At 38.5% G+C, this 11,864-nt stretch overlaps 1 protein-coding gene across 2 annotated transcripts; it reads right to left on the bottom strand.

Moving 5' to 3' along the window:
• Nucleotides 1-750: 750 nt before the first annotated feature.
• pik3cg (phosphatidylinositol-4,5-bisphosphate 3-kinase, catalytic subunit gamma) lies at nt 751-11,151 on the bottom strand. 2 transcript variants are annotated; one of them, XM_067391428.1, is made up of 12 exons: nt 10,924-11,151; nt 9,314-9,429; nt 6,713-8,706; nt 6,460-6,525; nt 6,152-6,377; nt 5,961-6,064; nt 5,284-5,430; nt 5,113-5,203; nt 4,892-5,022; nt 4,436-4,547; nt 2,246-2,403; nt 751-2,114 (listed from the first exon to the last, which is right to left on the bottom strand). In XM_067391428.1, exons 3-12 carry the CDS (start codon nt 8,696-8,698, stop codon nt 1,833-1,835), a joined length of 3,303 nt encoding a protein of 1,100 aa, XP_067247529.1. In that variant the 5' UTR covers nt 8,699-8,706; nt 9,314-9,429; nt 10,924-11,151; the 3' UTR covers nt 751-1,832. The 2 variants fall into 2 exon arrangements, with proteins under 2 accessions (XP_067247529.1, XP_067247528.1); XM_067391427.1 differs by lacking the exon at nt 9,314-9,429 and having other exon boundaries at nt 754-2,114; nt 10,924-11,150.
• Between the last annotated feature and the right edge of the window lie 713 nt (nt 11,152-11,864).

Genomic DNA, 11,864 nt, shown 5'->3' with positions numbered 1-11,864 from the left:
TGATTTAATTCATTCACTTCACAGGAAAAGTTTTTGTTTTTCATGAGATTGTGAGTACTTCATATTGACAAAATGTATTTTAAAACCTATTTATTTTATCATGTTTAATATTTAGTCGAAAACTAAATGAAAAACGATTAGAGGAAATGGCTGATATATGCGAAAAAAAAATGCTACTTTGCCGCCACCTGCTGGTTAAAGTGGTAATTATTGTCTTTTTTATTTTTAAATAAGTGTTTTCTATCAAATGTCGGTAAAATCCCCTGGTAAAATCACATTCCAGGGTCTAAATGTCATGTTAATTTGGGTCGATTCAACCCGCTGACATGAAAAAAAAACCCCGCGGCAACAGTGTAAAAGTAGCCCAATTCCGCGGGAAAACCACAGACTTGGCAACATTGGGCTAGACATACATCTCTTCCGTGGGTTGTAAATGTACTATTTATGTAATGTGTTTTTGGATTTTTCTCCAAAAAATATGTTTCCAAGAAATTTCAATAGACAAAAAAACTGAGCTGAACAACTTTTTACAGCGGATGCCATTAAACAAGTCTCTGAATAAGGTCTGTTCGTCGTTGGAGATGTTCCTCTTCATGATTTCCATACTGGGACCATCACGTGATCCTTATCAACAGACAAACAGGAAAGCTGTTCACTTCAAGGTTGACAACATGAGGAGGATGTAGAGGTTTATACATTAATGTAAGAATTTAATTCTAAACACTTGATATTTTCAAATAGTCCTCTTGGGCAGATAGAAACTTCCAGCTCTCTCTGGTAGGAAAATACAAGTAGAAAGTAAATTCTTCCTCTTAGGAATGAATGGAGAAAAACTGGAATTACAACAAGGAACAAAGAATAACCTCGCCTCTGTCAACAGTTGTCCATGGTCAGTGATATAGAAGTAATTGGCAACGCGACAAAGTAATAGTTGATGATTATTTACTCACTCTTGTGTGATTCCCAACTTCTATTACTTCCTTTGTTCTTTGAAACACAAAAGAATAGTTTTTGAAAAACATTTTACCTGTTTTAGATATTAAAAGTCCATGGGATCGAAATTTTTGAATCCCATTGACTTTAATCATATGGAGGGGGAAAAAGGAGATATTTTGTCAAAATATCTTCTTTTGTGCTCCACTGCATAAAGAAGCATCAATTAAGATGTAGAATTATAATGACATTGTTTATTTACAAAGCATTTTATTATAAAGTTAAATATATGTTTAAAAAAATTAATGTTGACATGTTGGTAGTCCATACATAGTGGGTTAGATTTTAAACTAAAGATTACAGTTAATAACAATGATTATCATCAATATAGTTTACACTGCCTTTTTAATATTTGACATCACATGACCAGACAAGTACTCAGCCAGAATAAATTAATCGAGGGAGACAAATAATGTGATTAGGGCATTTCAACCATGATGTTGATTTAAAAAATAACAAAAATAAATAAACTTTTGTATGATGTCAATATACCATTTTCATATTGACCAGTGGTAAAAAAAAGCCATCTTGAAATGTATGCAGATAACATATGCAAGACTAACAGAATGCCAGCGCTTCTCTGATTTAAAGCCTTATTATTGGCATCCAAAATGACCAAATCTCTAAAACAAAACAAAAAAAAAATTGCAAGATAAAATCAAGACTGCAAGAACCATTAAAAACAAAGCAATGCACGATGTGCATGCATTAAATAAGAATATAATTTAGGTTTATAAAAAGAAAAATAAAAAAATACAGTAATTGAACACTTGAAAAAGTCTTTTTTTTTTTAAATGAAGACACAGATTTACTTCGTGAAGTAGCAGTACTGTATGTCTTCAAGCTGAACGCTTCTCCACACCTTGTTTAATGCCTAGCACCAAATGTAGGAACCAGTTGAACTGCACCGTCCAACCCTTGTCTCGACAGATCTCGATTTGGTCCAAGAAGTGTTGTTTGGCCTCGTCCTCCGAGCGTCCGACCGTCAGCGCTTCCCGTATGTACTCGATGTCCTCCTTGCTGGTCAGCTGAGGCATGCCGGTCATCAGCATCATGGAGAACAGGATGATCAGCAGGTTGGTGTGGTGTCTCAGAGCCAGGTAGGCCCTCAGGCAAACGTCCTGCATTTATGAGGAAGATTATGTTTGCATGTTGACATGTAGTGCAAAGTTACTTAGTCTAAAGTGGATCATCTGAATAAAGTGTAACCAATTGTCTTTAAAGGTGAAATATTAAGAGTGTATGTGTCTACCTGAAATTGGAGGAAATGAGGGCTGCTCTTTTTTCCTGTTGTGCCCATCAAGTAGAGGAAATCGGGAGTAAGCACAAAGGGAACTCGCTCCTTGCTTATCCCCAAGAAACTCTTGTAGTTTCCAAGTATGTGTCCGAAGTCAATGTGAAAGAGGTTACCTAGTGGAAAAAACATGCATTTTGTTATTGTTCCCTGAAGTGATTATTGACTAAAGGAATATTCAGGCTTCAATACAAGTTAAACTCAAACACAAGTGTTTGCAGCATTATTTTAATTAGCACAAAAAATATAATTGGTATTTAGGTGCGTAGGCACCTTTTGTAATCGTTAGTGTTCTTCATATTATTCTTCCACTCTGGAAGATTATGGCAACCCATAGAACCGCTTGCGGGAAAGTTATGAAATTTGGCACACTGATAGAGGACAGTCTGAACATTAACCACGCCAATTTTGGAGTCTCTAACTCAATCTCTCTAGTGCCACCAACTGTCCAAATTTGCACTTTCAATTATGTTAACTTTTGAACCGTAAGGGCTAGAAACAAAATTATTTTTTCCTTTGATTCCTTGGCTTAAGGCAATCCGATTGCATCATGAAAATGGCAACTTTGCCATAGTCGGTCGATCTTCCTGTCCGCCATTTTGTTTTTCTTTTAAAACCCACTTTTTCAAACTCCTCCGAAATCATTTGACCGATTTTCACAAAATTCGAGTCGGATCATCTTCAGACCATGACGGCAAAAAGTTGGAGATTTTGTGTCGATACACGAAACCATTTTTGTATACTACATCAACAAATTTAATGGCATGATGCCAAAACAACTCTGAAGCTGTATCTCTGCAATGCTTTGACATATTGACACCAAACTTTGCACATGTCATTGTCATCTTACTCTGATCACAGCACAACCTATTGGTTGAAAGTGATAAACCATTAATTCATATTACTAGTGATTGTATTTATGATTTTTCAGCCATTTTGCCTAAAAAAATCTTAATATGTCTTTAAATGCTCATTGTTGCAGATGGTCTGATTCTCCCAACCCTGCTGGCATGACTTATTGTGCCTTCTTTGTGTCTGCTTGGCCCCTTAAAGGGATAGTTCACCCAAAAATGAAAATTTGATGTTTATCTGCTTACACCCAGTGCATCCAAGATGTAGGTGACTTTTTTTCTTCAGTCGAACGCAAATTATGATTTTTAACTTCAACCGCTGCCGTCTGTCAGTCAAATAATAGCAGTAGATGGGAACTTCAACTATAACAGTAAAAAAAACTTGCTTAGACAAATCCAAATTAAAACCTGCGGCTCGTGACGGCACATTGATGTCCTAAGACACGAAACGATCGGTTTGTGCGAGAAACCGAACATTATTTATATAATTTTTACCTCTAATACACCACTATGTCCAACTTCGTTCAGCTTCCTGTTAGTGAGGTCAAAAAAACGCGTTGTGATGACGGAAGTGATGTCTCGCCCATATACTTCAATGAGCGCGAGACATCACTTCCGTTGTCAGAGCGCGATCAGACCTCACTAACAGGAAGCTGAACGCAGTTGGACATATGGTGTATTAGAGGTAAAAAATGATATAAATAATGTTCGGTTTCTCACACAAACCGATCGTTTAGTGTCTTAGGACATCAATGTGCCGTCACGAGCCGCAGGGTTTAATTTGGATTTGTCTAAGCAAGTTTTATTTACTGTTATAGTTGAAGTTCCCATCTACTGCTATTATTTGACTGACAGACGGCAGCGGTTGCAGTTAAAAATCATAATTTGTGTTCGACTGAAGAAAAAAAGTCCTCTACATCTTGGATGCACTGGGGGTAAGCAGATAAACATCAAATTTTCATTTTTGGGTGAACTATCCCTTTAATAGCTGCTTGCAGCTATATTTTAGACTTGTTTTCTTTTAAAAAGCATGGTTACTGTGAAGCACTTAGAATGCACGCGAATTGGGCCAATTTTTGGAGGTTTTAAAATGTGGAGCTTACAATTTTATAAAAGCTTTTGCATTTTACAACCTGTGTATAATTTGAGCTGTAAAGGGGCGAGTAGACATAATTTTTAGTTGTAATCAACATTATGCCACAAATGCTGTCGATTGAGCTTAACTTGTACTGAACCTGGAATATTCTTTTAAACAGCTGTATTTTAGTAGAGAGGTTACTGTAATGACAATAATTACCTGACTCTGTGATCATTATGTTATCATTGTGACGATCACCAATGCCCAGGACATAAGTAGCCACACAATACCCTCCACAGGAGAACACAAAGCGTTCTACAGCCTGCTGGTGCTGAAGAGGTGGTGTGGGGATGGGAAAAAAAAAAAAAAGCACAAACATGACATATCACCAATGCCTGACCTATTTCACATTTGCATCACGCAAGCACAAACATGCAAACAAGCGAGGCAAAGGTCTGACGTATGACCTAACCTCCTTATCAGAACCTGAACTTGACCAAACCCGCAGGTGTTCATATATGAGTCAAGAGAGCCTGTTTAAAAATAGCACACTGGATGTGTGTAGGTGCTATGTCTAGTCTCCACAAAGGCAAACGCCTTCAAACCAAGACTCCAGGAAGTGAGGCGCTTCCTTCCTCTTTAACAAATACAACAGTTTGAATGGAAATAACATACCTTGTCCTCACTGACACACTTTTCACGAAGCCATTGGCTGAGGATTTCATCTTTAAAAGCTCCAGTGTTCCCAACGGTACTTTGTTGAATGTTAGCAATAGTAGTGGCATCCTTCACTATTTCAATCATTCCTAGAAGAGGAACAGTCCTTACATTGTTCAAGAATGTTATGATTTTTGACTCAAAGCAGTGTGTTCGCAAAAATTTTAAACCACCATTACCAATTTTATTTCCAGTGGAAATGCAGCCGTATGGTAACAATGAAAGATCCAAGGATTCCAGCTCCCAGATAGACTCCATTATTAGTAAAATCTGAAAGAAAGAAAGAAAAAATGGCAGCATTGGTAATGTGGGTGATGACTGCTAGCATGCATTTAAATGATCATGTGTACCTGTAATATCAGCATGTCCTGGCGAAGGTCATCCCCGTCTTTAAAGATGATCCCAATTGTGTCACTTGACAAGGTGGTGGGGTCGGCTCGTTTGAACTGCAGCCACAAGGGTTTCTTCTTGGATGCCATCACTTTGCATTGTTCAATCTACAATGAATATGGTGCATTGTTTAATGGGTGCATTATCTAAGATTATACATTTAAAAACTGGGTCTTACTACATTATTACAGCTTTTACAGGACATTAATGGAATGTTCCATGTTCAATACAAGTCAAGCTCAATTGACAACATTTGCACCAAAACAACACTTGCGCCACAAAAATTAATTTACAATCATCCATACTTACATCCATCATAAACACTTACAATGGAAGTCAATGGGGCCAATTAAAGTAAATGTTAAAATATTCACTGTTTCAAAGGTATACCCACAAGGGAATATGCCTGTTAACATGATATTAGAGTAAAAAAAAACAGCTTTACAGCTCAAGTTTTAACAGAGAACTAATGTTGTTTTTTAATAACATCAGAAACATCCTCCAAAAATAGGTCTCAATAGATCAAATTCTGTCGATTGAGCTGAACGTGTATTGAACCTGAGATATTCCTTTAAAACTAGAAGCACTTTAGCTCAGTAGCAACTAAAATGGAAGAGTACTGTAAAGTTTTACGTACCACAAGTGCCCCTGCCCGTAGGCCCGGGTCGTAAGGCACTTTAAAGCTGTCCGGCAACCCTGACATCTGCAGACCTTCCAGTTTCTGGCGCAGCTGAATAACAACTACAGTGTTCCCACCACATTAGATATCAATGTACAGAGTTGGCCTATTGCAAAACACTAGGGACAAATACTGGCTGTAGTCATCACCTTGTGGTGAAACGTCATACTTTTCAGCAGACATTTGCTTAATCTCGCGAGTGACTTTTTGCAAGGCCTCTGTGATCTCCACCTGCTTCTTGAAGTCCTGCAGCATTGCTTCACCACAGCCACGGAGGTAAGCTTCCAGTATTACGGCATACCTCTGCTGATAGTGCATGGATTGAGCGATCTCACTACGCAGGAACCAGAACAAGAAATGGCCGATCCGTTTGCTCTGCGAAGGAGTGAAAAGGGTTGGCAAATTAAACTAAAAAAAAACATTTTGAAAAATGCAGAAGGATGAGGTTCAGACTTACTCTAAGTGCACGTTTGAGAAGGAACCTGGCAAGCGCGCTGTCATGGTACGGTTCAAATTTTACAGCCTATGAAACAAATAATAAACAACAAAGATGAAACATACTGTTAACATCATGTAGTTCATTTTATGTAAATATGTCCTTACTGATTTTAATAGCCAGCTCAAGTTTCTTTGTTCATGTTGAGTTATCATATCTGAGCAGTTATGCAAAACCAACCATAACATGTTGCAAGTCATCACCCGAGGCTCACCTGCACAAGCTGCAGGAGGTACCGCAGGACATCATCATCTCCCAGAGTCTCCAACTTCCGGACGGCTATACTGCGCACATTTTCATCAGAGAAGTGGCAATCCAGTAACTGTAAAGCCAAACCCACATCAAGGATGCTTCGGTCCCATACGGTGCTCCTCTCCAGAAGACAGTGTGTAATCGCCACAGCCTCTTGTTTGCCCCACTTTACGGAGGAAAGAAACTTCGGATATGCTTTGGGATCCCTCATGCACTCCTGCCGGAAGTGCCAGAGCAATTCTTTATCTTCGGAGGTGAGTGGATGCAAGGGGTCAGTAGCAATAATCTGCTCGAACTGTTTGCGTAGATGATTGGGCATCTCTCTCTGCCCTCTCTCGCCTTCCATTTCCGAGTCCGGAGAATCCTTGCTCTTGGGAAGAGCCACAGGGTAGCAGTACTTGTCCAGGAGAATAGCAACAGCCATGGAGCTGTTCTTGTCCGGGTTGGTTGCGGATGTAAGTTTGTCTGCATTAACGCTGCTGTTGTCTTCATTCTTCTCGGGCATCTTCCACATGTGCAAGATGAACTCCCCCTGTCTGAGCAGGGAGCGGTGGTCCACCAGTAACAGGTTGACATAGTAGAGCAAGCGGCTCTTGTTTTTGCACTCGTTTTCCTTGGATGTTTGAGTCTGCGCTTTTCCACACGACACCTGCAGGCTAAGTCGGGCACCTTTCGGTAAGTCCTTGATCTTTATGTTGAACTCCAACCAGGTGTTCCAAAGCACCTCCTCTGTGAAGGGTTTGGAGTTTGTCCTTTCTTGGGCCAGCAGCTGTTGTCCGTGGAAAATACTGGCCTCGACAAACACAATCAACTCGGAATTACGCGGCAGCACTGGTATGTCAATCCCCAAGATCTTCACCCTGAATTTACGATTGCAGTCCCATAGGGAGATGGTGAACACCTTCTCGTGGTCTTTCTCAGTGATGGTCAGTTGTTCATGAGTACCAGCGACACCGGTGCAGTCATCAACCTGAGACCAGTCATCTTTTTGGACCACATCTTGCTCTGGGTTTGGGGGATGCTCTAAAACCAGATGGATCTCTTCACCATTTTTAAGACACTGTCTGATCCAGTGGAAATCTTTGATGGCACAGTTGCCATATAGGTATTCCTCTCGTCCACAAACCCTCAAGACAAAATCGGATACACTGACGTCTTCTGATATGCCTAAAAGTGCTCTCTTGTTAGTGATCTTGGTGAAGAAGCTTTGAAGAACTCCAACAGGTGTGTCATCTATAGACACCTTAATGGTCTGGCTTGTTGTGTCCTTGTGTATCACCACCAGAATGTGATTGTTACTTATTTTGCTGAGCAAGTACTCAGGGAGAGGCTTCGAAGTCATCCAGGGATCCATCGAGTAAAGTTTGGGATCTCGATCAGACAGTTCGATTTTGCGAGGGGTCAGTAGCTTTCTTCGTGTGAACTCCAGTTCATCGTCATGGACGTTGCTTACATCTGTAACATCGTATCCGATTAGGTGGTTCAGAAACCGTTGGTACTGAAGCGAATGCTCAGTAGGTTGTGGTCTTACAACCAGATGAATCTTCCCAACCTCTTTTCTCAATGCTTTCCAATATCTGATACAGTCAAGGGTTTGGAATACCTGCTGCTTGTCGTAGATCTCATACCAGTTGCCCTTCTTCTGGTAGAGCAGGATGCAGTGGTCCGGAGAGTATTTTTGGTAAAACTCAGGGCATACCTTAGTGGTCACTGCTCTGTGCCAAAGCTGGACCTTCACCTGCTCTACCGTCCAATTTCCAGTCACTTCCAGTTGTAGCGTGTCTTGGGTCTTGGTGTTTTTGTTGGTGGTAGGAAGTATAAACTCAACAGGTATATGATCCATCGATACAGCAGAGTTAGACGTAAAAGCTTTCATCTTCCTTCTTCTCCTCTTGTTTTCCTCTCTACGAACTACTGGCGGTTCATCATCACTGGCTAGCTGTTCCATAACCAATGCTAAATTAGTAAAAGAAAGAGCAATATTCTTACAAACAGGACTAGGGCTGCTTAAAGGAATTGTTCAGCCAAAACTTAAATGATCTCATAATTTACTCAAGCCATCCAAGGTGTATATGACTTTCTTCTTTCAGCCAAACACAATCAGAGTTATGTTAAATAATATCCTGGCTCTTCCCAGCTTTGTAATGGCATTGAATAGTTCCCAAGTTTTTGAAGCTCCAAAAAGCGCATCTATCCATCATAAAAGTAATACATATGATTAATAAATGCCTTCTGAAGCAAAGTGAAAAATATCCATATTTAAAACTATAATTACTGGCTTCCGGCAACGTCCGTATGCGCGTTCACAGGAGTCGAGTTCGGTGGAAGGGTGAACTCTGACCCAACATATGACATATGCGTAGCGTAAGCTTAGGTCAGAATAGACGTTATAAATATGGATATTTTTCTTACAAAATCCCATCGCTTCACTTCAGAAGGCATTGGACTCATGTGGATTACTGTTATGATGGATGGATGCACTTATTGGAGCTTCAAAAACTCATGGGACTCCATTAAAGGATTAGTTCACTTTCAAATAAAATTTTCCTGATAATTTACTCACCCCCATGTCATCCAAGATGTTCATGTGTTTCTTTCTTCAGTCGAAAAGAAATTAAGGTTTTTGATGAAAACATTCCAGGATTATTCTCCTTATAGTGGACTTCAATGGCCTCCAAACTGTTGAAGGACAAAATTACAGTTTCAGTGCAGCTTTTAAACGATACCAGACGAGGAATAAGAGTCTTATCTAGCGAAACGATCGTTCATTTTTGAAAAAAAATACACTTTATAAACACAAATGATCGCCTTTGTAAGTGCTTCCGCTTTCCGTATTCTTCAAAAATCTCATGCTGTATGTCCTAAGCCTTCCCTATTCTACTTACGAAAAAAAAAAAAAAAACAGAACCGGCGCTGCGTTTGTTCCGTAAGTAGAATAGGGAAGGCGTAGGACATACAGCGTAAGCTTTTTGAAGAATACGAAAATGCGGTTTTGGTGGAAGCACTTGGAAGGTGAACATTTGTTTATATAACGCATATACATTTAAATTTTTTAAGAAAATGTCCACTCGATAAGACCCTTATTCCTCGTCTGGTATCATTTAAAGCCTTTAAAGCTGCACTGAAACTGTAATTTTGACCTTCAACCGTTTGGTGCCCATTGAAGTCCACTTTAAGGAGAATAATGTTTTCATCAAATTAATTTATTTTCGACTAAAGAAAGAAAGACATGAACTTCTTGGATGACATGGGGGTGAGTAAATTATCAGGAGATTTTTATTTGAAAGTGAACTAATCCTTTAAAGGGATAGTTCACCCAAAGTGAAAATGTTGTCATTATTTACTTGCCCTCAAGCTGTTCTAAACCTGTATGAGTTTTGTTGAACACAAAAGAAGATATTTTAAAGAAAGAATGTTGGTAACCACTTCCATAGTATTTTTTTTTTCCTACTATGGAAGTCAATGGCTATCATCAACTGTCTGGTTAACAACATTCTTTAAAATATCTTCTTTTGTGTTCAACAGAAGAAATAAATTAATTCAGGTTTGAAACAACATTAGAGTGAGTAAGTTAAATGATGACAGAATTTTAATTTTTGGGTGAACTATCCCTTTAACAGCATTTAAAACAGCTGTATAGCAGGTGAAATACATGCTTCAAATGTTGCTTTTAATCTTTAGTACAGGTTTTCATTTTATTTACATCCTTGTTTTCTTTAGACATATTCTTGTTACTGGGTTACAGTATCTACCATCTGATATGAGTTATCGTTCACTGTATGCAAAGGAAGTCACCAAAGCAGGAAGCACAAATGTGCTAAGCCCTTCAAAAACAACCAAACAACAAAAGTTGACAAAGCAGAAAAGTTCACGAATAACGCAAACCGAATGTCACTCATTGCAATCAACCATTTGTTTCCTACATTGACTAATTTGCAAGAGGAAACTTTGAAAATTTCCATGCTGTAGAAACACACACCTCAAACGCGGAAGTTTCTTTAATAACACTCTGAAAAGTATAATATTTAGAGTAAAAACACAAGTATTTTGTCTACGGTGCAACATCATTGTTACACTTAATATTAAGACAAACTAATCATAACACTGACAGCTCAGAAGTAACGGTTTTGCCGGAAGGTTGCCTTAAAAAAGCGGAAAAATATTAAAACTCACCGTTCAGCAAACGCAGAGCCGATGACCCTGAAAGCGGTCGAGTAAATACTTATACATGGATGCAGTAAAACTCAGTACAGACCACATACAAGTTCAACCGCTCTTATTGCAGCAGTTATTACTGCAAAATAAACTCGATCAGTCACAGAAGCGCGTTTCCCCTCCTCTCTCCATCTGATCACACGGCTTCAGCTGCTGCTCTCATTGGCCTGACTGACACTTCAGGTCATTCTGTCCTCTAGAATAACATCTAGGGTTTTTTATAACATGCAAATATGTTTTGCATAGACAAAAGGGGATTTAGATTTTATAACGATGAGGATTTAAAATGTAAAAGTTGTTTTAATGCATTTTAAATCGAGTTCAATCTCTGAAGTATCGAAGCACTGCTTATTAGACTATTTATTTTTGTTGTTTACATGTCAACAACTCAACAAAAAAAAAATGGTGCAAGCAAATCTAAAGATCTAGTAAAGGTTTCTGTCCATATTAGACATTTCATTAACCCTGTATGGCAGCATTTGACCATATTACTTGTGCAATGGTGTCCTCTAGTGGTGTTTTAGATGACAGGAACACATTTATAATTTTAATTTATTTGACACTGTAAGTGTTTTAACATCTCATCTACACATATGTAACTATCCTCCCTCAATACAGCATTTTATTTTATCATGCATGTATGTATGTGTGTGTGTGTGCTAAATATACACACATATATTTAGCATAAATATGTTATATATGTTTTGTATGCATGCTCAAAACAATTAAATCAATTGTTATGTGTGTGTGTGTATATAATATAATATAATATAATATATATATACAGTACAGTCCAAAAGTTTGGAACCACTAAGATTTTTAATGTTTTTAAAAGAAGTTTTGTCTGCTCACCAAGGCTACATTTATTTAATTAAAAATACAGTAAAAACAGTAATATT

The sequence above is a fragment of the Chanodichthys erythropterus genome, chromosome 8, assembly GCF_024489055.1.
Source record: "Chanodichthys erythropterus isolate Z2021 chromosome 8, ASM2448905v1, whole genome shotgun sequence".
Lineage (NCBI taxonomy): Eukaryota > Metazoa > Chordata > Actinopteri > Cypriniformes > Xenocyprididae > Chanodichthys > Chanodichthys erythropterus.
The sequence above is the reverse complement of the archived record's forward strand: the minus strand, read 5'-3'. Positions and strand labels throughout refer to the sequence as shown.

What these genes read in the sequence shown, in the direction of transcription:
- pik3cg (XM_067391428.1), bottom strand. Translation starts at nt 8,698, where the DNA reads ATGGAACAGCTAGCCAGTGATGATGAACCGCCAGTAGTTCGTAGAGAG. An exon ending in TACGGGCAGGGGCACTTGTG is followed by an intron (nt 5,431 to 5,960) that starts GTACGTAAAACT and finishes TATTCATTGTAG; the next exon opens with ATTGAACAATGCAAAGTGAT. An exon ending in CTCATTTCCTCCAATTTCAG is followed by an intron (nt 2,115 to 2,245) that starts GTAGACACATAC and finishes TCATAAATGCAG; the next exon opens with GACGTTTGCCTGAGGGCCTA.